This window comes from Colossoma macropomum, unplaced genomic scaffold (genome assembly GCF_904425465.1).
Source record: "Colossoma macropomum unplaced genomic scaffold, Colossoma_macropomum, whole genome shotgun sequence".
NCBI classification, from domain to species: Eukaryota; Metazoa; Chordata; class Actinopteri; order Characiformes; family Serrasalmidae; genus Colossoma; species Colossoma macropomum.
The window spans coordinates 23,469,471-23,495,494 of NW_023494784.1; the positions used below are offsets into that span (position 1 = coordinate 23,469,471).

General features: G+C 40.0%; 1 protein-coding gene across 3 annotated transcripts; it reads left to right on the forward strand.

Moving 5' to 3' along the window:
• wars2 (tryptophanyl tRNA synthetase 2, mitochondrial) lies at positions 1-26,024 on the forward strand. Of its 3 annotated transcripts, XM_036560534.1 has the most exons (8): positions 1-239; positions 7,779-7,884; positions 10,210-10,280; positions 17,017-17,274; positions 21,664-21,744; positions 23,374-23,456; positions 23,540-23,658; positions 25,477-26,024. In XM_036560534.1, exons 2-8 carry the CDS (start codon positions 7,854-7,856, stop codon positions 25,923-25,925), a joined length of 1,092 nt encoding a protein of 363 aa, XP_036416427.1. In that variant the 5' UTR covers positions 1-239; positions 7,779-7,853; the 3' UTR covers positions 25,926-26,024. The 3 variants fall into 3 exon arrangements, with proteins under 3 accessions (XP_036416427.1, XP_036416376.1, XP_036416495.1); XM_036560483.1 differs by lacking the exons at positions 7,779-7,884; positions 10,210-10,280 and having other exon boundaries at positions 43-239; XM_036560602.1 differs by lacking the exons at positions 1-239; positions 7,779-7,884 and having other exon boundaries at positions 10,275-10,380.

Here is a 26,024-nt window from a genome sequence, read left to right on the forward strand (position 1 = left end):
ATACAAATATGATACCGAAAATGAGAAAATGGTTTGCAAACGTTTTGAAACGAGGTAAATTCTGTTGTGACTTTTGAGGTAGCAACGGTTTGGACCTCATGGGCCACCATAGATGTTGTGCTTGTGAATTCAACATGGCGCTCTCCATAAGGAGAAACGTGAAGTGTCTTTTATGCTTCATTCAAAAAAACTCTCTGCAAAAAAGATTATTCTGCAACGAGAAGCTGCCGAAAACGAAGGTATGCATTCACTTTAACTTAGTCGTGTTTTTGTTTAGGTGTCATTTTTGTTTAACGCGTTAAAGAAGCGGCGGTGATTCACCTTCAGTGGACTTCCTTCTAGCCAGCTTCTTGTTCTAATGTTCCCGTTTCACCTTAAATAGTGCAGAAGTCACATTCTGATCCAAGGCGCCAGAATGAAACTGCCACACCATTTAAGGTGGGACGGGAAAATTCGAACAAGAAGCTAACTTCAGCTTCGTCCTTCAGAGGGAGAGGATTCAGAGGATTAGATACTGTAGATTAAGTGTATTTTCTGTTGCTCATGTTGCAAAATATTCTTCTTGTCGGTAACTAGATAGCTAACCGCCAGATTCAGACCAAAACATAACAAGCTTGCAAACTTATAAAGTAGCTGCTGCAAAGATGTTTAGCGTCTAAATGTAGATTTGTGTATCTGTGCATTGTTTTTGCATTTTTGTCCTCAACTATGGTACCTGCACCATGAATAGAAAACTAGGATGTATGAAGGAATGTTCTGGAAAGATCCAGGAAAGCTTCTTTGCTAACGCTAAATATCCCGGGCAAATACTGTCACATGGTGTACGTATTCTGTACCGAAGGATCGGTCACTGAGGAGAGGGAGTTTGGCTGGACATGAATAACATGAGTTTAAGTTGTAACAGCACAAATAATTCACGTGTTAGATTCTACACTGAATATATCTCACTTGCAACGTCTTGTCAGTAATGTTAATGTAGGGGATGTTTACGAAATCAGCTCTCCAGTTTAAGAAAGAAACCTTTGCCGGCATGTCAGCGGTTTTCAGAGATGTGATGAAATTGGGTTTACTTTCCTTATGTTATCGTTGTTTCTGAAACAAACTTAAAGCAGTGGTTTAAACAAAAAGTTTCCTTCCTCGTACTCCATGTCTTATCTGTTTAACAGCAGTTGCCAACAGTATTTTTTTAATTTGTAAATTATGTTATGGGTTTTCATTTATATGCAAACGTATTGGCTTGTGCAACCTGACAAACATCTAACAGACATCACTCTCCTCCAGTCTTCATAGTCTGTGTGAGACTTGTGAATTACTAGAGGCAAAAAGCCTTTTTAAAAAAAGGTAAGTTTTTCCTTTTAAACCGTTACTGTTGTGTCCACCTGTCACCAGAAATATCATATGGATGTTATAAGTTCATATTGTCCTTTTGGACATTGCCCTTTTGAAAGGTTAAATTTAATTCATTGTAGTAGTTTAGACGTAGTAATTTGGTATATTGATAAACTAAAAGAGCGCTGTCGCCTCACAGCAAGAATGGCCTGGGTTCGATTCCCGGCCGGGCGACTGGGGTCATTTCTGTGTGGAGTTTGCATGTTCTCCCCGTGTCTGCGTGGGTTTCCTCCGGGTACTCCGGTTTCCTCCCACAGTCCAAAAACATGCAGTCAGGCTGATTGGACATGCTGAATTGCCCCTAGGTGTGAGTGAGTGTGTGACTGTGTATGTCTGTCTGTCTGCCCTGCGATGGACTGCCGCCCAATGACAGCTGGGATGGGCTCCAGCACCCCAGGATAAGAAGGATAAGCGGTTTAGAAGATGTATGTAAGATGTATACTTAATCAGACTGTGCGCAGTGTTAGAGTCCATATTTGTAAGGTTTATAATTATTAAGGTTTGTTTATTTAAACAAGACTACAACAATATATTCCAAGGACACTGACCTCTGAATCTAGAGATAGTTCTGTTGCCGTCTTACTTATCCACCATCACAACACTATTGTACAAATCTGGGTGCCGTGTTAATCATAACAATAAGATTGTGGGCAGACGTGATTTTTGTGTTTTCTTTTGTTTGTTTGAAGTTGAAATAGGAAATATTACATTGGGCATAATACTGACAACTTCACTCTTAAAAGTAAAGGTGCCAAAAAGGATTCTTTGCACAATACCATAGAAGAACCACTTTTGGTTCTCTAAAGAACCTTGTAGTGGGTGGTTCTTTAAAGAACCATTTTTGTAAATGAGATGTGTATGTGAGAAAAAGCTTTTTAAAGTTTAAAGAACCTCTATATCATGTAAAGGTTCTAGAAAGAACCCTTAAATTGATACAGAACCTTTACATAATGTGAAGATTCTTTAAGCCTTTGAAAAGTTCTTCACATTTTCTTTTTCAGTCATGGTTCTTTAGAGCAGTGGATCTCAAACTGGTCTTTGGGGAGCCCAAGAAGCTCCAGATTTGTGCTCTAATGCAACTCAAAACACGGCAGAAATGTGGACCGTCTGAGGGTCCCCGAGTACCAGTTTGAGAACCAAAATCGTTTCTTCTATGGCATCACCCAAAGAACCCCTTGGACCTTTTTTGTAGTATTAAAGTCCTGCAGTGTTTACTTAGACAGAGAAAGAGATATACAAAGACTAACATGAAAAACATAAGAAGATGTAAATATTAGATCTGCCAAAAAGAAGGTAAAGAAAAGGCCTCCAAGCAGTCAGCAAGGTTTCACAAAGACAGTGAGCAAATACAGAGTTGTCTTGGTAACTGTGACTCTTCTATATCATTTTTGATTGTATGAACTTAAGCAGTGTGTGGCGTGCCACTCCCTGATACCGAGATCAGACTTGAGTACTACAATGCTAACTTCAAAATGGATCAGCCCAGCCCATTTAATCTCAGAGTGATCTCATGACCTTCTCATCATGCTGAGCTGATCTAAACCTATTTTTTAACAGTTGAAGTATGTTACTGGGTTAAAAGTGTGTTGTCAGCAGACTCCAGTACATTATGCCTAATTTCTGTCTTAAAATGCCATACACCTCCATGCACAGGGTGTCTTGGGTACGTTAATAAACTGTTAATTAGACCTATAGCTCCCTAGACACCTGTAACAATCGCAACTGTGACTAAGTACAACAATGACCCTTAATTACTGAACCACAAGTGTGCTATGGGGCGTTTAAAGTCCACCTCTGCTGCTCTGCCCTGTCCCTTGGTGTGTGATTGACGAGCTGAGTGAGCTGATGGCTGCCTCATGCTTGGCGCGATGGAATGTGTGCTGACCGCCAGCCCGTCTGTGTTTTGTTAGCTAAAGGCAGCGGTGTCACCAGGGACGGCGGAGAGGTGTGTGCCGTGACGGCAGGGGTGAAGGCTTCATGGATCTAGTGGCAAGTAATAGTAAAACCTCCAAACCGTCTCGGCACCCCTTCATTACCAGCAACAACATTAGGAATGAGGTGTTGGTTTTCATTTGTTTTAATTTTCTCCGAATGTGAGCGACTGAGCACAAACGTGAACATTCACAATGCCCCAAGGTGTGATGTGCGTCAAAACATTGAGCATATTCTTGGCGTGGAACGTTTATGAAAAGACATTTTAGCCTTGGTGGACTAATATTAAGGTGAGCAGTGCTTCTTGTGTCTGAGAGTGCAATACTGGAAATTTGATGTAACAAAACCTCTGATGTAAATAAACATTTATTTGCAAAAAGAATGTTCAGTTGTGTTCACAAGCATGCAACATAAGTGGCAGCGACATAGATTCTCTTGTGAAGGTGTAAAGTCTGTAATGACTTGATCTTGTTTTTAAAGTCAATAATGACTATTTTGGTTAGATTTCCTTACGTTTGGTTGTTAAAGTCCAGTTATTTGAGAAAAACAGTGTTGGGTGTGAGGGAATTGCTGAAACACCCCTTTTATGTACGGTTTTTAAAGGGCCCATATTATGGAAAACTGATTTTCCTTAGTTGTTTGAAATGAAAGAGTTGGATGTAGCATATAAACACTGTCACAAAAATATTTGTATACATAAATGTATATAAATGCCTGTTGTCTCGTACAGCAGGTTAGTTCTGCCCATTAACATTGAAGTAAGGAGTGTTTCAGTCAGGACTGCTGAATGAGGAGCAAAACAGGACAGCCAATCAGAGCAGAAGTCATTGACATATCAGTCTTAAAAGCACTGTAACAAAACAGCCTGTTTAATCCTAATAAATTAAAAGAGGCTTGAAAATGGTCATGTAAAAATTGTTAAGGCTTTGATACATAAATCTACAAAGACATCATAAGTGGACATGAAGGAAAACAATAACATGTAAGGAAAAATGTGGGAAATGGGCCCCTTAATACAATAATAATGAGATGGGCTAATTTTTGTACCCAGTAAATACTTGACTGTTCACGTTGCCCTTGTGTTGTATGACGGTGGGCCTCAGCAGGCTCAGGCCTCTGACTGTGTGATAAAACATGATGTTCCCTATCCGGCCCTTAATCGCCTGTGGTCTTAATGGCTGATATCAGTCATCCCAGCCTTGTGCCTTCACAAAGAGGAAGCGGCTCTTAATTCTCCATGAGCTCCAAATGCACTCGCTCTCATGTCGGCTAAAGCCATTAACCCAACTCCCAGCACCACACAGGAGAGGTAACAAGCGGAAGGGAGGCATATGCGCCAGGTCTTATTATATTAACTTATTACACAATTTATTTTTAGTTGTCAGTTAAGCACTTTAATTCACACTAGTCTGGTGTTATTAGGTTCATCACGCTGAAGAATGAATGAAGCCATTGCCTTAAAAAACATCCTTAGACTTTTCAGGGGGCTCATTATGTTTTTGGATTTTTTGGGCTTGGTGTCTTGGCTCTGAGCTCCTGTGGAGTGTTGGTCGTGAGTTGCGTCAGACTTACACTTTCAGAAAAGCTGACGTTTTTAATTAAATTGAAGTAGGCTAACTTTTGAGCTGGACTCAAGTCAACAGTTACTGCTTGTGCTGGAGGAAATTAGAGGGAGTGAAGGAGTGAGCAGTGGGGAAGAGAGAGAGCAAGAATGCTGGCCAGAGCCATGCCTGAGAGTGACCATAATTATTTATATATATTGATAAATTTATGAGGTGTGTGCAAGTTATTTCTGCTTCGTTGTGAGTTTTATGTGGTTAATGTGTTATTATTAGGCTAGCACCTCAGCCTTTTCCCGTTAAAGTTAAAAAAGAAAAGTCAGCTGACATGGGTAGAAATATTCAGTGATTACATTTTCTGATGTACATTGTTTACAGTAAGGATGGACAATGATATTGGAGGCAAAGAAAGAAAATATTGTCATGTTTAAAACCAATATTTGATGTCACTTTTTTCTTACTTAGGAAGAGCAGATGAAGTTTAGGTGACGCTGGGCTACTACAATAAAATATGTATGAAAATGTTCTATAGAAGTGCTACTTTTCGCTGTAATGCTAATTGTACAATCCCTTGCTGATGATGGAACTGATGGAACTAGTCCAATTTTCTATATTTAATATATAATTAATATATAATATATATAAAGATAGGTAAGTATCATCATCATCAGCAAGGTATAGCATAACTATTAATTTTTACTAATCATTCAAAAAAGTAGTGGACTGGTTTGTTTGTTTGTTTGTTTGTTTATTTATTTATTTATTTATTTAGGTATTTCAGTAACTTTCAGTTTCAGGCACTCTGCTCGCAATACTACACTGACTGTCTAGTTTAAGCTGCTCGCTAAAATCCCCACAGCTCCCAGTATCTTGCCTTATAGAGAATTTAAAGTGGATCTGGTTATCCTTGCTTCCATTCACTGGCATTACTTGTAGTCCTCTGGGAAACTCAAGCTAAGTGCTAGTAGCAAGCAGTTGCATCTGCGCTCACTCACAAGCCTTTCAGAGCGACAGGCCTAATTGCTAAACCAGAAAACATTAACGCTATCCCATTTTAGGAAGTTATTCCAAAATTTTATTTGAAGCCAAAAGTAGTGAAAAAACGAGATGTCCTTGTGCGTGTCGCGGCCAGAACTCCACAAACATGAATTTTTATGTCATGTGCCATGGCAACGCCGAGCTAAACTGTCTGTAATTGGTCCTTTTGCATGTCAGTCAAATAGCCCTTTCCTATCGGAGATGCTGGTTCTGGTACCCAGTCAGGCTTCGAGCCTGTATTTCAGCAGATTTCAGAAGTTTTACACAGCTTGCAGTGGAGTTGTTTTCATTTTGTGCTATATTTCCACAGAAATTAAGTACTTTGGGCTTTGTGTTTAACAGACAACTGTCGTCTACTCCTGCTGGTTCACTGTAATATTTTTTAAGCTCAACCATGTTTCAGTCCCTGTGCTCAACTAGTCAATTACTGCCCACTGTGCTGCCTGGTGGATTTATTAGTCAATTAGTCAACTATTCTATGTCAGATGTCGGCACCGGCCCCTAATTCCTATATTGATACATCCCTAGTTTACAGGTCACTTACAAATTGTCCTATGTACTGTTTTTACAGGTCTGCTGTATCATTAAACTGTATTGTCTGTTCCACAGCTCTTTATTGTTGATTTAATGATGATATTTCTGTATTCACATATATATATGTATATGTAGTAAGTGCATTTCTTTCATGGCTATTGTAGAGTGACCAGTGCTGGGTGAATGTTATAGTAATAAAAGTCGCTGGTGCTAAACAGTTCGAAACTTTGCATTAGGGCTTTGGCCTTGTGGGTTTGTGGAGCAGTGGTGTGTACTGGTTGCGCCTGTCCTGGCCTGGTTATTTTTGGAGGGCTAGCCGTCCTGTTGCGCTGGGAGCGCTGTTTTTGAAGGGACTCCAGCGCCATTAATCAGGCCGGGGACCCCACGGTGTGAGAGGGCCCCCAGCCCTGGCTCTCCACACTGCACGTTTCTGTTCCTCTGCCTTCACTCTCTGCACAGTGTGAAGCGTAGAGGAACCTCATCAATCTCACCTGTCCGAAACGTCAACCGCAGATTTAATCAAATGCTCCGTCTCCCGCACACCCCTCCCTCCCCCACCACCTTCAGAGCGCCGTCCTCCTTTCCTCTAAAATACCTCCAGTCTCCCTCATTTGGCCGCCGCTTTTCGGCCTCGCCGCTTGTGCTTTCTTTGCCTCTTTTTTCGTCTTTTCAGGTCGGTTCTCTTTCATTCTAGCCACTCTGTTTTTATTTTAGGTCATTCGCACTTTGCTTCAAGCTGAGTGTATTTCAATACAGAGAAAACACACAATCCCCACCGTATCACCCCTTTTAAAAGCAGGAGTAGGTACACTAAACATGATTTCCTGCTCAATACCTCACTAAAGCAGGGCCCCGCTGGTAGCCCGGTTTAACAGGCCGAGTGAGAGAGCAAGGTAGAGAACGAGTGAGAGAGTGAGGTAGAGAGAGGGGGGTACAGAAGTGGCAGGTCGGAGGCCCGTGTTTCTGCTGTTCAGCGTGATGTCTGTTTTAATAGGGTGCGTGGGGCTGCACTGACGGACGCGCTAACAGTGGGTTCTGTGTGTTTGAGGCTTGCTGGGGGACAGATGGATTGTAGCGGCAATGTCAGTGGTGCCGTTCAGACTCTCCCTCTCTCTCTCTCCCTCTCTCTCTCTCTCCCTCCCTCTCCCTCTTTCTCTCACTCTCTCTCTCTCTCTCTCTCTCTCCCTATCTCTCTCTCTCCCCCTCTCTCTCTCCCTCTCTCCCTCCCTCTCCCTCTCCCTCTCCCTCTTTCTCTCTCTCTCTCTCTCTCGCTCTCTCGCTCTTGCTCTCTTTCTGTCTGTCTCTCTGTCTGTCTCTCTCTCTAAGGATCCCCTGCAGAGATGGACAGGCGTGGAAGGTGGCGTGGGGAAGTGTTGAAATTGGCTTGCTGTCTTGGTCGGAATGCTGAAGTCCACCCCAGGCTGTCCAGAAAGTCAGACCCTTGCTAGTTTTGATTTGCTTTACGAAAAGTGGTTAAATTGGTTGCACTCTCTCATGTACATTTCTTATGCCACTTTGTAGTCTGGATACTGTTTGTCTTTTCAGGATTTTTCAGCTTGTTTACACTCTTTCATCATTGTAATTTCATTTTGCACTTACAGTACTGTGCAAAATTCAGAGACCACCCTTCATTTATTTAATTTCCTGTCAAAACTGCCATTATGTACAATTGTTTCTTTTTTCCAGGAGATAGTCTGTTTGATTTGCTGTAGGACAATCCATTTGCATAGGGAAGGGGAATTTCAAAGGAAAATAAATATGAAATATAAAAGTGGTAATAAAAGGTGTAGTTTGAAAAGTTATCATGTAGAGAAAATGGACCTTGCAAGACCTGGTAGACCAAAACTGTCACCATCAGATAAACAGTACTTAAAGTTTTTATCTTTGAGAGAGAGGAGAAAATCAAGCTCCACTCTTACTTCAGATCTGAAAAATCCATAGGTGTTTGTCCATCCTTCTACTGTGAGAAGACACTCAGCACTATGAGTCTGAAAGGATGTGTAGCTGTTACTGAGAAAAAAAAATAGACAAAAAAAGTAGAAGGGAAAGGTACAATTGCAGTTCAAAGAAGCTGCTGGTGTTCTGAGAACAAAGGCCTGGCAACCTTGGGACTGGCAGTGGTCTGCGAAATCTCCGGATCTCAACTTTTAAGACTGAACTTTGGAGGTGTGGAAAAATATCACTGCGGATTTCTTTGAAAAACTGAAAGAAAGTCTGACAGAAAACTTTATTAAAGTCAAAGAGTGGGCACACTGAATACTGAAAAAAAATATTATATTTATCTGTTTGGCTTCTTTGTAATTTTCTTGTAAGTATACGCTATATGGCCAAAAGTTATGTGGACACCTGACTATCTCACCTATATGAGCTTGTTGGACGTCCCATTCCAAACCATGTGCATTAATATAGAGGTGCCCTCCATTTGCCGCTATAACAGCCTCCACTTTTCTGGGAGGACTTTCACTCTTTTGGGAAGATTTTGGAGTGTGTCTGTGGGAATTTGTGCCCCTTCATTCAAAAGAGCATTTGTGAGGCCAGGTACTGATGTTGGATGAGAAGGCCTGTCTCGCAGGCAATGATCCAGTTCATTCAGAACCCAGAGGTGTTCTATGGGGTTGAGTTTAGAGCTCTCTGCAGTTCACTCGAGTTCCTCAACAGCAAAAGGTCACACTATGTCTTTATGGGCTTTACTTTTTTCACAGTCATCCAGGAACAGGAAAAGGCCTTTCCCAAAACTGTTGCTCCAAAGTTGGAAGCATATAATTGTCTAAAATGTCTTTGTATGCTGTAGCATTAACATTATCCCTCACCGGAACTAAGGGGCAGAGCTCAAACTCTAAATAACAGTCCAAGACCATTGTCCCTCCTCCACCAAACTTTACTGTTGGCACTTTGCATTCCGATAAGTAGTCTCCACCAAACCCAGATTCATTCATCAGACTGCTAGAAAGGGGACTGCCAGTGTCTTTAACACCACTCCAGCTGATGCTTGGCATTGCAGAGTATATTTTTTACACACTTCTAGCAAAGGTGGCGTCCAATGACAGGTCCACATTTAAAGTCACTGTATGGAGCACAATATGACCCATTCTACTGCCAGTGTTTTTCTGTGGTGATTATATGGCTATGAGTGTAGCTGAAACACCTGAACTCAGTAGTTAAGAGGGCTGTCCACATGCTTTTAGCCATATAGTGTGCTTTTTCTGTTTTTTTTTTCCTGATGCTGAAAAAAACAACAACTTGTACTTAATGTCTGTTGTGGCTGGAAATGAAATAAATGAAAGAGTGGTGTCTGAAGTTTGCACAATACTGTACTGGACAAGAAGCAGGGTTTAATTTTAAAAGCCCTTCAATTTCTTTGACTCATTACAGGGCATTTATTCATATGTAGACATTTACACATCAGTCTAAACTCAGCTCTTGTTGGGTGGTTAATGATCTGAAAATGAGTCTTTGTGCTGGTGTTAAAACAAACATTTTCAGTGGAGGCTTTCAGTTAGCTGACACATCTCAAAAGCCAGAGGAACTCATGTTCTTCCTTCAAAATGTACTATGTTTTTTTGGGAATGGAAATCTTTTTTAATGTTGTAACCAAAAGATTTGAAACCATTTTCCTAACTATCTCAATCTGAAGTAGTTGAGGAACCTAGTGTTACTGGGGGTAATGGGAGCCTCATTCTGCTGCTTCAAAATCATTTGTATCATGGTGAACCTGATTCTGTTTTTCCGTTCCTTTTGCTGATGTTTCCATCCACAGTGCCTTCTTCGTGTGGAGAGGTGGAGTGGTGTGATGAAATCAAAGCTCTGCAGTGTCCTCTGGACTTGAAGGTAGACTCTAGATCATTGGAAATTGAGGGCATTGGACTGACCAGAGACAAAATTGTTGCAAGATACTGGCTCCTGTGAGGTCTCTCTACAGTAGGCAAATGTACATGCAACTTGTATTACACAGACAGACAAAATATAGTATACATGAGTGTGAAAACGTCTTTAAAGTGTATGTAACCTTCAGAGCTGTTAGCATTAGTGTCACACGCACATGCATTGTGTAGGCTAATGTATACGCCATATGGTAGATGTGGATGAAGAAAGCTTTCGTCACCTCCTCTGCTCTGTGGTACAGCAATGTTGTGGCTGTCAGTGTAAAATATGATGAGAGAACACACAAAGTTACTGCTCCTGCTGTGCGTCATCAGGAACCAGCAAAGAGGAAGAAAGTGTCTCATGTAGTCACAAGGTCAGACAGAAAGATGGGTTAACTTTAGGGATGCACAGTGATCTCAGAATCACATCAGTAATAGCAGATATTTGCCTCAGAAAACAAATATCGGCCTCAGACTGTTTAAATTTTACCAATATTTCAAACTGAGATTTGCTAAACTATTTATTGTTCTTCAGAAGAGCAGAACGTTTAGGTGATGCAAGTCTACAGCACAAAAATATGCATTTTATTAATTGAATTAATTTTACTGCATTTTTAACCCTCTACAAACAAGTGCTACATTTCTCCGTAATGGAGATCCATGTAGATTTATTCTCAGTTTCTACATTTCCTACTTTTTTATATATCTGCATTGGAAGGTATGTACAGGAAAAATATTAGATGTTTGAATGGGACACAATTCCCATATCGGTGCATTCCTAGTAGATATTGAAAAAAAAGTTGCCATTTAAACTTGTCCGGGTATGTCAGTAGGGGTGGGCGATATGGCAAAAATCTAATGTCACGATGCTTGAAAATGTTTTTATAATGATTTTACTGTCCTTACATATTTAGAAAAGAAAAAAAATACCAAAATAGCTGCTTTCACCAGAACATTGTCAGAGCTTTTCTCCTGTAACCCATTTCATGTGGCTTGTTATGTAGTAACACCATCTTTCCAGCCAGGCCTGTTCAAACAGGAAAAAAATAAACATGTTTTCGGCTCAGAAACTTTGTAGCTAACTTTGTTTTAATAACGGCTAAAACTTCACCGTGTAAAGTAGCCTAAAGGTTACTGTTGTTGCAGCTATGCATATTTTTTATTTTTAATAACTGATGTTATTACAATGTCTAAATCTTCTTGAAGCCCTTCTTCATATTTCATGAGGAAAGCCAGTTTGTGTGTCGAAGGCTGCTGCATGGTTTTATCAGTTTAACAAGTATGACCACGGATAAGAAAATAAAGACCTACCCTGCGCTGCTACAGTACGTTTCAAAGCCAGACAACATATCAGGGCTGATTCAGGACTTGGACTAACATTACACATGAAAAGCAAATTTGTTAAAAGAAAATAGATTGCTAGAGAAATGTAATTACTTTTGTCCATCTTAAAGCTGTGAAAAGTGTACTTTTGACATTGAAAATACGTTGTTCACAGCTTTCAACCGTTCTACTTGATTGATGCTCTTGTCAGTGGGATCAAGTCTAATTGTCAGGATTTGAACTTGTGATCTCTCAACAAATTGGCAAAATCTTGGGCCACTGCTAAATGTCTTTTTAATGAAACTTTCAGTCAGTGTTCTTAGAAGTTCTGTCAGTGCAGTAGAAAAGCTTATTTGACATAATTTATTTTGGTATCACCATATTGCCAGATCATCTCACTAAAACTGGCTCTTCTGGGCTTCCAGTGGAGCCCAACCCTGGTCCTACACACTTAAAAAAGATGGTTCTTCAAGGATTCTTTAGTAATGAAAATGAATATATAGATCCATAAACCCTTTACATGATTAAAGAGTTCTTTGCATCATGAAAGGGTTTATCAGATTGATGGACAATGTGCTGTAGATGGTTCTATATAGAACCTCTTCTATTGTAACAAACTTGACATTGTAACAATAAAAGAACGCTTTTTGTTGCTATATAGAACCCTTTTCAGAAACATTCTATATGGAACCATCTACAGCACATTCTTAAGCGCCCTTTCATGATGAAAAGAACCCTTTAATCATGCAAAGGGTTCTTTGAGTGTTCATGGATCTATAGAAGCATTTTCTTTACTAACGAACCCGTGAAGGACCCGCTTTTTAAGAGTGTATTGCACCACTGTCCTGCATATTTGAATGTTTTCCCTGCTCCAACTCAGTCATGTCAACTCAGGAAGGGCTTGTTGATTAATTGATTTGTTAGATTGGTCAGATATGTTTGAGCAGAGAGAACAAATATGCAGGGTAGGGGTTCTCCAAGATGATGATTGGGGTTGCAGATGTTATGTTATGCTGAAGATAATCATTTGTGCATGATTGTTAAAGGTTGTGTGTCTTATCTCTTCTATAGTTTCTCCTTCTGTGGTAATTTTGTTGAGTGGTAGTTCATTATTGTTCTTTAGTCTAGATGCTGACATGCAGAAAGCTTAACATCACATCACTGACTGATCCTTGGTAGGTAGTGTTTATTCTAATTATTCAGGTGGGCTTAAGGAGCAGTATTGTGATAAGCTCTGACACTTTGTGGCAGAGGTCTTTAAATCTGGACCTTGAATTTGGTTTCTGAATTTTTCGGTCACTGGTAGGCATGACACTAGGTGGCCAATCACTTACATCAACAGGCCAGTTGACTACCAGTGATTGCAAAATACAGGACTGGAAACTGCATTCAAGGTTTGGATTTGAAGACCTCCAGGTAATGGAGAAAGATATTGTAAATGTGATTGAGCTTGAGAAAGTTGAGTTGAGAAAGATTTTTCTGAGGGAGTGTGAGTTTCCATTTCATTGCTATCCAAGAAAAACAAACATCTCCATTTTTGTTTTCTGTGCCATTTGTGCACAGCAGCTGGCCTTTATTTTCTGTGAAAATGTCATGATAAAAGGACCAATATATAATATTGCTTTAAAACTGGAAGAAAATCTCTTTACATTATCGTTACTATTTTGGAGATACTTTTCAGTCATTGTCAGTTTGCCTAGCAGATTCTCCAATGTCCTAAGTCTAGTCAGCGATATAAATAACAGTGACACTGTGACAAAATGCTCAGCTTTTTAGAAAAAAACGTTAACTTTTTTCACCAGTTAAGACATTCCTCAGTGCTGGCAGATGCAATGTGTGACAGTTTGATTATTCCTTTGGTGGTTGGGGTTTACGTTGTTAAAGCTAATGTGCGATTGTCTCGAATGACACCATTAGCATGTCTGAGAGGGTAATGGCTGCCTGAAGGGGAAAGGGGAACATGCGTTTGGTGTGTCAGAGCGAGGTGAGAACACACATGAGCCAGACTCAGACTCTGTGCCCTAAAATCACCGCTGACACCTCAGGGAGGCCCTCTGCATCCGGGCCACTGTGCAATCATTACTCACTCCGTCATGGCATAAATACCTTGTTCCTTCCTACAGGCCAGCCTGTTAATAACTCTGCCTCAGTTGATATATGCTGAGAGACGTAGACTAGCCTTGAGCCAAACTGACTTCAGATCAGACAGTAATCTCGCTCTTAGGACGGGGCCCACAACTTATCATTTAATGCAGAATCATGTAGCTGTTCTGTTCCAGTGATTAGACATAGTCTTACTTTCCCAGGAGTATAATGTAAGAATATGTCAAAGAGGAGAACTTGTGATTATGGATAGATTCATGGATTGAAACTTAAAGCAATGGTTTGGCAAAATCAAATTTACACAGTTTTCTGCTTACCCTAAATGTAGCCGGTCTGCTTAGGCACATTTGTTGTCTGAAGTTGGCTTCTTTACTTCTGCATTTTAGTTCTGAATGAAAGCTTAGCTATCAGTTTACCAGTTTGGCATCATGGAAATTGCACACCTAAATCAAAACACACTGGCCTCAAACCACATTGAGTTGTTAAATAATGCTTATATGTTTTACACTGTATGATGGGGGTGGACAGTATGATAATATTGTGGATACTGTCAGTACTTCAAGAACGCTGACCAACTGCATGTTTCATTACAGAAAGAGTATAATTAGTCCTGTTTTAACTGGATTTAGTGAAGTGCAGTATGTCAGTATGTGAAACGTTAAATAAAAACAGTTCAATTCATCGTTTTTTAAAGGTGTTTTTGAAACGTATGTATATATGAGCCCCAGAACATTTTCCCTCCTCCATCAGTTTTTACTGTTGGCACTATTTATTCTGGTAGGTAGCAGTCTCCTGGCATCTGCCAAACCCAGATTCATCCATCAGACTGCCAGACCGTGAAGCATGATTCATCACTCCAGACAACGTATTTCCACTCCTCCACAGTCCAGTGGCGGTGTGCTTTACACCACTCCAGCCAACGCTTGGCATTGCGCAGCTGCTCGGCCATGGAAACCCATTTCAAGAAGCTTCTGATGCACATTTCTTGTGCTGATGTTGCTTCCAGAGGCAGTTTGGAACTAGTAAGTGATGCCACAGAAGACAGGTGATTATTACATGCTACAAGCTTCAGCTGTTGGCAGCTCTCCTCTGTGAGTTTTCATGGTCTACCACTTTGTGGCTGAGCCATTATTGATCTCAGATGTTTCCATTTCAATAATAGGACTTATGGGTAACAGGGGTAGATGTAGCAGGGCAGGTTTTTTACGAAGTGACTTGGCAAAAGTGGCATCCTATGACAGTGCCACGTTTAAAGTCAGTAAGCTCTTCATGTCCATGTGCTTGATTTTATACATCTGGTAGCAATGGGTGTGGCTGAAACACCTGAACTCAGTAATATATATATATATATATATATATATATATATATATATATATATATATATATATATATATATACACACACACACACACACAAGCACTTTATTGGGAACACTTTTACACCTGCTTATTCATGCAGGTAACTAATCGACCAATCGTGTGGCAGCAGTGCAGTACATAAAATCATGCAGATATGTGCCAGCAGCTTCAGTGAATGTTCACATCAAACAGCAGAACGCGGAAAAATGTGATCTCTGTAATTTTGATGGTGGCATGATTGGTGGTACCAGATGTACTACTCTGATTATTTCTATAACTGCTGATCTGGGATTTTCAAGCGCAACAGTCGCTAGAGTTTACTTAGAATGGTGCAATAAAGAAATCGTGAAAAGGTGAGCGGTATTTCTGTGGACAGAATTTTTTTGTTGATGAGAGAGGTCAGTGGCTGGTTTGAGCTGACAGAAAGGCTATGGTAATTCAGATAACCACTCTGTACAACTGTGGTGAGCACAAAAGCATCTCAGAACGTTCAGTTTGGGCGCTTTAATGCCAATCAATCATCACTTGAATGCCACAGCCTATTTCGCATGATGCAGTCATGTCAGTATGGACCAGAATCTCAAAGGAATGTTTTCAACATATTGTAAAATCTATGTCATGAAGAATTTTATTTATATATATATATATATATATATATATATATATATATATATATATATATATATGTATATATGTATATATATATATGTATATATATATATATATATATATATATATAATAACAATATAAAATTAGTCCTGAATGCACTTCAGTCTTCAATTAGGCCTAGATCTCCAGTTGCCTGTGTGCCCTCTCGTTGTCCCTGTGCACCCCTCACCTCTCTGTGCTGAAGTATGGGCTGGGTGCCACAGACGGCTATGTTTGAGCTGCTGCACGGCCTGGCACTCTCTCAGTAACTGCTGCCAGCGCTCACTGCAGCCAGCCTCACTGGTAACACAATATTTGCCCAGGGATCCATGAGTGAGGAGCGGTTTCTCTCGTTCTCTGAAATAGGAGAAAAGAGGGAACTCCTTTCCCAGTCCATGGCTTTTAAAATAAGGCTTTTGTTTTACTTCTCCTAATTCTCTGATATGCGTGATGGGTTTACGATGTTTGTGCTGCCGATTTCTCTCTTTCATTGCTTTGGGCAGGACTGCTACTGTGACTGTTAGCCCTCCACTGTGTAGCTCTTAAAACGTTCTCATTGGCTGGTGGTGGAGTGTGGAGTGTTTTCATTGGCCGGGGAGTGATTCCGCTCTAGTGCTCCCTCACCCTGCGGGACACTCTGAAGTGTGAGACATGCTTCAGATTTATCGTTTTGATAACAGCCATAAAACTTTGTGCAGACCTCCTCTTCCCTCTCCTGCCTCCTCACTATTAGCTAGAGTAACTGCAGGTGCCTCACTCACTTTCCCTCTCTCTGTCTCTTATTATCTTCCTGCGCTTTCAGCTCTTCTGTCATTTTTATCTCCCTTATCTCGGTCCTCTAGGAGTATTCTCAGTCCCTTATGCTTTATAGTATATGTATGGTTGATATCCATCAACTCTGGAGGTCTAGAGTTATTGTGTTGCTTATTGTATTAGATTTATGTTCAGTATCAAAGAGTTTGAGTCTGCAGTTCTACATTTTTGTATTCTGATGTCCTGTGTCGTTTTTTTTTTTTTTAACTTGCGAAACAAGTCTGTATGTAGGAGAATTTAAAATATGCATTGTTATCATGCAAATTGCCTAATAAATCGTTGTCAGTTTATCAAGATTTAGCAAATTGTAATCAGTATTTTTTGAGTAATCGAGTTTAATGAAGTAATTGTGACACTCCTACTTTTCATGAACTACAAACATAAATGTGGTGTTGATTGAAGGTTTAACCAACTCTCTCTCCCTCTCTCTCTCTCTCTCTCTGTCTCTCTGTAGGACCCCTTAGGGTCACGAGTGTTCTCTGGCATACAGCCCACGGGGGTGCCTCACCTGGGGAACTATCTGGGTGCTCTGGAGAGCTGGGTGTCCATGCAGAATGAGTACAGCTCTGTTCTGTACAGCATCGTGGACCTGCACTCCATCACCCAGCCTCAGGACCCTCAGCTGCTCCGCGATAACATCCTGGACATGGCAGCCAGTCTGTTGGCCTGCGGCATCGACCCCACACGCTCCGTCCTGTTCCAGCAATCTGTGGTCAGTCACACCAGTGTTGATCCACACTCATTACCTTTCACTTACATTATACTAAGATACCTACTGAAATACAGCATATACAAATGAGTTGGTTTACAACGATATATTAAACATATGAACATATAAAGGCAAACCAGATTTATTTTAAGGTGAACAAAATCATGTAAAAAATTGTGACAGTATTTGTGACAGTACTTCCTTGAGATTAATGCCATCATTAACCACTCATCAGCACTTTTCAGGGTCAGGGTCAAAGTCATAGTTTGGAAAATAAGTCTGTCCAGTCATTATTCAGGCTGAAAGATTACTCAGTAATTATAAACTTTAAAAGAAGGCAAGGTGCAGTCAGACAGTTAACATGCAGTATGGCTATGTCTAAATGCATTCCACAGAGATTATAGGATGTTTTAACATTAATAAATGAACACAAAACTCACTGCAGAATGTACAGGAGTAGAACAAAAATGGCAGAGACATCAGACCTGAAGAATTTTTACCTTATTAAATTTATTTGAGTCAGCAAGGAATGGACAGACAGCTTTTAAGTGTCTGTCTAAAATGGCCTGAGGTTGATTTATCATGCTGAACAATCAAGAGTCAGCTGGAATCGTTGCCATCGCTAAATGTTTATTTAATCGAGGTTTGCTTCAAATGCTTATTTTACTGAGCTGATCTCTATCTCCACTGTGAGCTCTACAAATTCTCTGGTCAGTGAAAACACTCAGATTCATTTCCATCTTCAAAAGAAAGCCACATGAAGCGAAGAGATGGATAATAATAGATTTAGACTGTATGCAGTAACTCACCAGCTCACTGCAGAGTTCTAAAGGTTCTTAAAAAGGTTCTCTTACTTGGTGTATTTTTGTATCTCTTTATGATACAATACTGTGCAACAGTCAGAGACCACCCTTCATTTTTTAGTAATTAAGATAGTCCAGTTTCCAAAACTGGGCATCCATGGAACAATGTAAGACCTGGTAGACTCAAAAACTGTCACCATCAGATAAACAGCACTTAAAGCTTTCATCTTTGAGAGAGAGGAGACAGTCAAGCTCCACTCTTGCTTCAGATCTTGCTTCAAAATCTACAGGTGTTTGTGCCCATCCTACCACTGTGAGAAGACAACACTATGTTTCTGAAAGGAAGCCATTAATGGGAAAAGGAAATACACAAAAATAAGAAAATTTGCAAATCAAACAAAGAAGTTGCTGGTCTTCTCAGAACAATGGACTGGCCACCCCAGAGCCCAGACCTCAACATCACTGAATGTGTTTGGGTTTACTTGGATTGTGAGAAGCAGGAAATGCAACTAACTTCTAAGACTGAACATTGGAGGTGTGGAAAAATATCCTTGCAAAACTGAAAGAAAGTTATAATTAAAGCTGTTATAAAAGTCAAATGATTGACACGTGACGTACCGAAAAATTAGAAAATATATTTAGTTGTGGTTTCTGTGTAATTTTCTGTTAAATACATTTTCTGCTTCTTTTCTTTTCCATGACACTGAAAAATGAGAAACTTGTACTTAGTAGCTGTTTTGACTGAAAATTAAATAAATAAAGGGTGGTCTCTGACTTTTGCACTGTAGTAGAAACTGAGATGGAGGAAGATAATATAAGTGAGTAGTAGGTGAGTAGGGCTTTTGTGCTGTCTGCTTGGAGCACTAATGCACACACACTCACAAACCTCTGTTTTTATTCCAGTTTAACTTCATGCCACATATCTTGGCAGGGCTGAAGACCTCCCATTGAACACACGAGCTCAAGACTGTTCCACATGTAAAAATAAAACTGCTGCCCAAAGAAAACACTTGACTTCATTGAAAAAATGGTGACAAGCTGAAATCAGTCGGATCTTAAGTGAGGGGCTTCATGTTTGTGTATGTGTGTGAGTGTGTATTGGGGATATGTTGAGGTTACACCCCTTTTACCGGAATAATATCCACACACCAGAGAGAGAGATTTATGTGAATATTTCTGGTGGTTTCACATGATAGAAACCACTGCGTAAATCTAAGCAAATATAACGCCAGCTTCTCAACTCTATTGAATAGTTGATACGGCTGAAGAATATTCTGTATTTATATTTTGCTGTATCTTTAGTAACTCCTTCTTTACTTTAGGTTATGTAACTCCTCAGTCCATATGATGAGAATGAACATTTTAACCTTTGCATTTTCATGTTTTAAGTACACCTCTAGTGGTGATGCACTATAATGAAAATCATTGAAGAAAACCGAAACAGAAATTCAGGTCACATTGGGCCAAAAACTGATAGCTAGAAAAAGCTCACAATTAGTAAAAAACAGTTTGCATAAAATAAACTAATGACATACTAAAATGACAATATTTAGGGTACAGCCACAAAATCCAGCGTCTTCAACAACAGAGAATGGTCGTTTTGTTATGTCAAATACTGTGGCTACAGACGGCGCTGGTGTGCTCACAGGGACTTCCCTTTCTGCTTTTGTTTTGCTTTATTCTGCGTATCGAGTGCATTTTTAAAAGATATCAAAAGTGCAATAGAGAAGTTCTTGTGTGTTGTATCCCCTCTTGATACACAGTATGAATGGTGAGTACAAATCACTTGTCTCTCAGAGTAAACTTTAAATACTTTAACATGGATTATATTTTTACTGTTGATCTGCTGCTGCTCTAACTGTTTGAACAGATCTGCACTGACAGCACAGGAAAATCTAATCACCATTTCCAGTTTTCATTACCTTTAAAATTATTGATAAAGTCTATTTGAGATTTTATTGAGATTTTGAGACTTCATTGTAGGCCTAATCAATCTTTTTGGTCAAAATTTTCTGCCTTTTTCTTTTTCGGTGACTGAAATTTCAGTTCATCCCTAACCTCTAGTCATATTCCTTACTCTTTCTCTTAGTTATCACCCCCATCATTATTTCATCCACTATCGTACCTTCCCACATAGATTTAGCTGGGTGTAACTAATATCTCTCTTCACGCTAAGGCGAAAAATTGCTTTTTATGTTCATTCCTGCTTCGGTTTACGTCAGGCTCTTCAGAATCCTTTTGTGAGTGAGGGAGATGGCAGCCCCGTCGCCAGCACCCATAAACTTTAATTCTCTGAAGCAGAAGGATTTTTCGCCTTTTGTGCTCCTCTCCGCAACTGGAGTTTTTGGCAGAGAACAGAGTGCCCGGAGCCCTGCGCGAGTGCTCTCTCCCTCTCTCGCATGGTTGTAGCGTGAGGCAAAGGCCTCTTTAATTGGCCATGCTGAAGCCCCAGAGGATGACCATCTTTAATTGGCCATGCTGAAGCCCAGATGATGGTCATATTTAATGACATTAATGTTATTAGACAGCATGGAGAGAGAGACCCTCACTGTGCCGCTGTGGGCACCTGTCAGGAGGTATGTGTGTGAGGGTGTGTGTGGGGGGAGATTGCTGTTCTTCTCACAGCTACACAGAGGAGTTGGGGAGAATAGAGGGGCTGCCTTACTGCTGCATACTACAAGCCTGCTAGCACTGCTGCCTGTCAGACTTTTACACAAGCATAAGACAGCTCTTTACCACACTCAGCTTCAAAGTCTCTTCTGTAGTAGTACGAATGGATTTTGCCTAAATAGTGATTTGACCGTTTGTTTCAAATCAAATTATTTGGCAGTAGTTTTCTTTGCCAAACTATTGTTAAAAGCACATATTGAAAATGTTTTGGCCGAAATGTAGTTTAAGCACTTGGAACGTTTCAGTGATGCTGAGTAATGACATCACAAGAAGTGACTATAACATCTGGGGTGTGGCATTATTATAAGGTAGTACAGTCACAAATATTTACACTGCTGACGTTGTAAAGCTCAAAATAAACTTGTTTAGTCTTTATTATGTTGAGTAGAGTCTTCGAGGGCATCTAGGGATGCAAGTTCGGAACTGGCCCCAAACTTGTAATTAACAATCGGATAATTTGTTATTTTTATTTTAACCGATCTATGTTGCAATTAATATGTTGAGGCAGGTAAGTGCACCCATGCTGTATTTGCTGCTGCTGTTACACTTGTACCAAAATATCACAACATAATTATGTATGACTCATTGTGTTAAAGAGCCAATTCCTCTTATTTTAGATACAGCACTTCATGCGATTATTGTGTGATATTTAAATAGCCAACTTTTTTTTATTTAAGAATTTTACATGCCAGTTTGGCCCATTAAACAACATGTTTATTTAGCCGACCCATGGCAAAAACAAAAATGCTAATAAAAATTGACAAGGAAAAAAAAAGTCACCCATCAGTCAAGCTGGCTACATCATAAATCAGCCCTGAAGAAAATTCATGATCGACGAACCCCTAAATGAAACTACATTTAAAGCATGTTGGTCGGGATTTATGATGAGATCTAATTGAGTATGTTCCTCTGTGTGCAGGTTTCAGAGCATGCAGAGCTGTCCTGGATCCTCGGCTGCCTCACCAGCATGCCTCGCCTACGACATCTACCTCAGTGGAAGGTAATGGGGGAAGGACCATGTATTACATCAAAACCAAAACAATAACAAAAGGAGCTACTTGCAGCAAAGTTTCCTTTAACAAACATGACTCTATTATTTTGGTGAAAAAAGTGCCAACAAATGACTCATTGTGCTAGCCTTCGCTTTGTTGTATAATGAGAAACATGAAAAGGCTCAAGGACAGTCCAGTGTGAGCTCTGATGTTTGGGCCTCTCTCAGTATTTGTTCTCGTCAGCGCTGCTGTATTGTTGATCACAAATGTGTCCGCACCTGGCAGCGGTGGAGAGGGCGTGATAATGACTGTGATTTACCCAAAGTGTAGTACAGTTTTATAGTGCGCGTGTGTGGAGAAGCGCTCAGCCAGCAGCCTCCCGTCGCTGCAGGGAAAACACCTCGCTGTTTACTCAACAGCTGAGTGCATGTGAAACGTGGCGGAAAATGGCCTTTGAATGCGGCCTGCACGTGTTAACGCGAGAAGATTCCTTCATGCACACTCGCCCTGAAACACTTTGAGGGAGATTGTTGTACAGAGAAGTAAATAGACACTTCTTACCAAGGGGGATATTTCATAAAGCAGGGTTTCTCTGAGCCAAAAGTCAGGCCTGTCCAACAAGAGAAAAAAGAAAGACAACCCTTGCTTTGGCTCAGATTACCCAGCTAAACTGTGAAATCCCCTCTATGGGTATGAATTAGTTGTTTATAATTTTTATTTAACATGTATTTTTATACTTCAGCTCCTATTTTATGTATTTATGTTAAGTCTTGAATCACCATTCAAATTGTTTGGAATCACAGCTTTCATCAGTATAAAACTTTTTTTTAATTGCTGCAGGTACATTTAAAAATGATTCTGAAATGTACCTCAATTCATCTTTAGGAAGCTGTAAAAGATAAAGAAAATTTAGATGTGTCCAGAATGATTAACAGAGCTGCAGGTGATTGTAAAATGACTGAGAAAACTGTATATCATCAAGAATGAAGTAATAATAAAATGAACAGCCAAAGTGTGTTGGAATTGAAAAGTGGTGATCAGACAGATAATTTGTCAAGAAATTACTACAAATAGACAATTACAGTGTTATTAATTACCTAATAGTGTTTGTTCTTGTTGTTTCCAAATTCCTTCTGATGTGTAGCTTAGAGTGTTTAATTCAACACTGTATATCATGTTATTGAATAAAATAACAGCAATTATCACTATGACAAATGACTACAGTTTTTTGAATAGTACTTTGTATCTACAGTCATATGCAAATATTTGAACATCCCCAGTTAAATTACTTAATATATTGATTTGCTAAGTGAAAATAAGTAAATATCCTGTACAGGGAACAAACTTCTGCAGATTTTGATGCACAGTTTAATTTGCAGAATTTAACATATTGGGAAATATGTGACCCATTTTATAATTCTTTTATTTTTATAAGTATGTTAAACTCAGCAAATAAATAAGAATGAACTTTACTGCGAACCTTAGCGCACAATTTCTGTTTTTGTTCGTAGTAGACAACATTCTAACTTCACTACGAAAATCAACAAAACAAGCCACTTGACCAGTGTTTAAACTTATGCATATGACTGTACATGGATTGCTATTAAATCTCCTTCTCTGCTAATCTCTCCGTTTAGATGAAGAGTAAGCAGAAGAGTGAAGGAAGTGTGGGCCTGTATACCTACCCAGTGTTACAGGCCGCAGACATATTGCTCTACAAGTAAGGCTGGTCCCGTTCACTGCTTACTGTGCAAATAGTGCTGAGGATTCTCACCTCATGTTCACTATTATTCTTATGTGTAGGTCCACACATGTGCCAGTAGGGGAGGATCAGATCCAGCATTTGGAGCTGGCCCAGGACTTAGCCCGAATCTTCAACAACAAATACGGAGAGTTCTTTCCCGAGCCTCGTGCCTTGCTCAGTAAGTGGACATTTGCCAGTTTTCAGCCAGAGAATAATAACATACTTATTTACTTTACTCTAACCTGTTTTTCTCATAAGGGCACGTCTATAGGCCGCCGCTGCTTAAAGGCAGGACAGGAGACAGTTAAGACAAATCGCTCTGTCTCACTCTGTGAACATGTACATGCACAGTCAGCACTATGAAGTGCTGCTCACTGTGTCCCTCAGTGACTCGAACAGCGTGTGTTTCATCTGTACACTCACACATGCTCAGTTGCTCTCGGGACAGCGTATCCACTCACACAGTCACATATACGCACATGGCCGCCATGTTGGACCAGCAGTACGTCAGGCTCTTCTTTGAGCTACACCCTTTCATGCTCTGTAATTATCGCCATCATAAGAGCACAATATGAAACCAATCATGCATGCAATGGTGCTTTGATTAAAGGAGTGTTCCATTCCTCTTCTGTCTGAATAATAGAGTGATAATAGATTGGGGGGTTTCTCAAGCTGACATCAGAGAGGATGAGATGAGGACAGAGATGGAGGATTGGGTTTGGGGGGCAGGAGTGATAGGGGCACACTCTGGAATAATTCACTTCCTTCTATTTACTTGATATAAAATCTCAAGCTGCCACTAAACAGGACATATATATCAGTGCCAGAGCCAAGTGATGCTAATTATTAGCCAGCCTATCCGAAACTGTATCAAAGTACCGCAAATCATTGCTCATCTGTGTTTTGATGCAGCTAGGATGAGGAAGTGGATAACACAAAACATTTGTTTCCCCCCAGAAACCCATTTTATGTCCAGATGAACCCTTGACTGCCTTTCCCTGTGTAACATTCAGCTCAGGAATGACTCATCCGTTGATGTGTGTAACTGTGTAGCAGTGTTTGATTAAATTGTAACTCAGAACAGATTCTTATGAATGCAGAGCACTTTTGAGTGTATATTGAGCATGTAATGCAATACTAGTTGGTTCACAGACTATTAAGTACTAATGGCTGGGGCTGTCCCCTCTAAGATTGTCAGTTATTTATTTATTTATTTATTTATTATTATTATTACTAGTAGTAGTAGTAGTAGTAGTAGTAGTAGTATTTATGTATATCATTTACTTATTTTCAGTATTGTACAAAAGTTAGAGACCACCCTTCATTTTCAGGGTAATGGCCTGGCCAGCCCAGAGTCCAGACCTCAACATTATTGACTGCAGAAAATGCATCCAACTTCTAAAATTAAACTTTGACTGAAAAGCATCTCTGCAGATTTCTTTGGAAATTGAAAAAGAAGTCTCCTAAAATATAATTGGAAGCTTTAAATAATGGTATCTTTAAAGGCATCTTTTAGTTATTGAAACCTTTGAGCAATTTGTTGTTAAATATATAAAGAGTTTCATTCTAAAGCATAATACCACATGATTTTTTTTTGTTGTTTTTCATGATAAATCTTGTTGGAAGTGGACTTTGCCCATGCAAGATATATTAATGCTACATTATTATTAATTCCACCTTTATTTAAATTTATTTTGACAAATTGTGTTATATGTCAGCTGTTATTGTTTTAAAACCTCTTATTATCCAGGTGGATATATTGACACTGAAAGTGAAATAAAGGAAGGGTGGTCTCTGAGGTTTACACAGTACTGTATTTATTGTTATAGGTGAATTACAACTGAAAGTGTAGTTATTTAAGCACAGATAGAAAATGTAAAACAAATGATTGGACATGATTTTGATGTTTAGTTGAAGATGATGCCTAAATCCTTAGTCAGGGACAGCTCTATAAATAGCATGGATCTGATTTCAACTTTAGCTCTTTCCCTTTTAGGTTCCACACGAAAGGTTAAATCTTTGAGAGACCCCACCTCTAAAATGTCGAAGTCAGATCCTCAGAATTTAGCCACCATCTTCCTCACTGACACCCCTGAAGACATAGTCTTTAAGATCCGCCGAGCAGTGACGGACTTCACCTCTGAGGTGACCTTTGACCCCGAGGGAAGGCCAGGGGTGGCAAATCTGGTCTCCTTGCATGCTGCTGTGTCTGGTCAGACTGTGGAGCACGTGGTCAGCCTAGCCAGAGGACTGGACACTGGAAAATATAAGAACCTGGTGGCAGAGGCTGTGGTGCAGAGACTGGAGCCCATCAGGTTGGAGATCCAGAGACTAAGAGCTGACAGGGGCCACTTGGAGAGCGTGCTGGCTGAGGGAGGAGCAAAGGCCCGCAGCCTGGCTGCTCCAGTAATGAAGGAGGTCAGGAAACTAGTGGGCTTCTCCTAAGGGTCAAGAGGGAAGCATTCCATGTAAACGATCTGTGTTACAGGTGGACATACACCATAGTGAGACTGGAAAGCACTGTTTTTTAATACTTGAATGCTC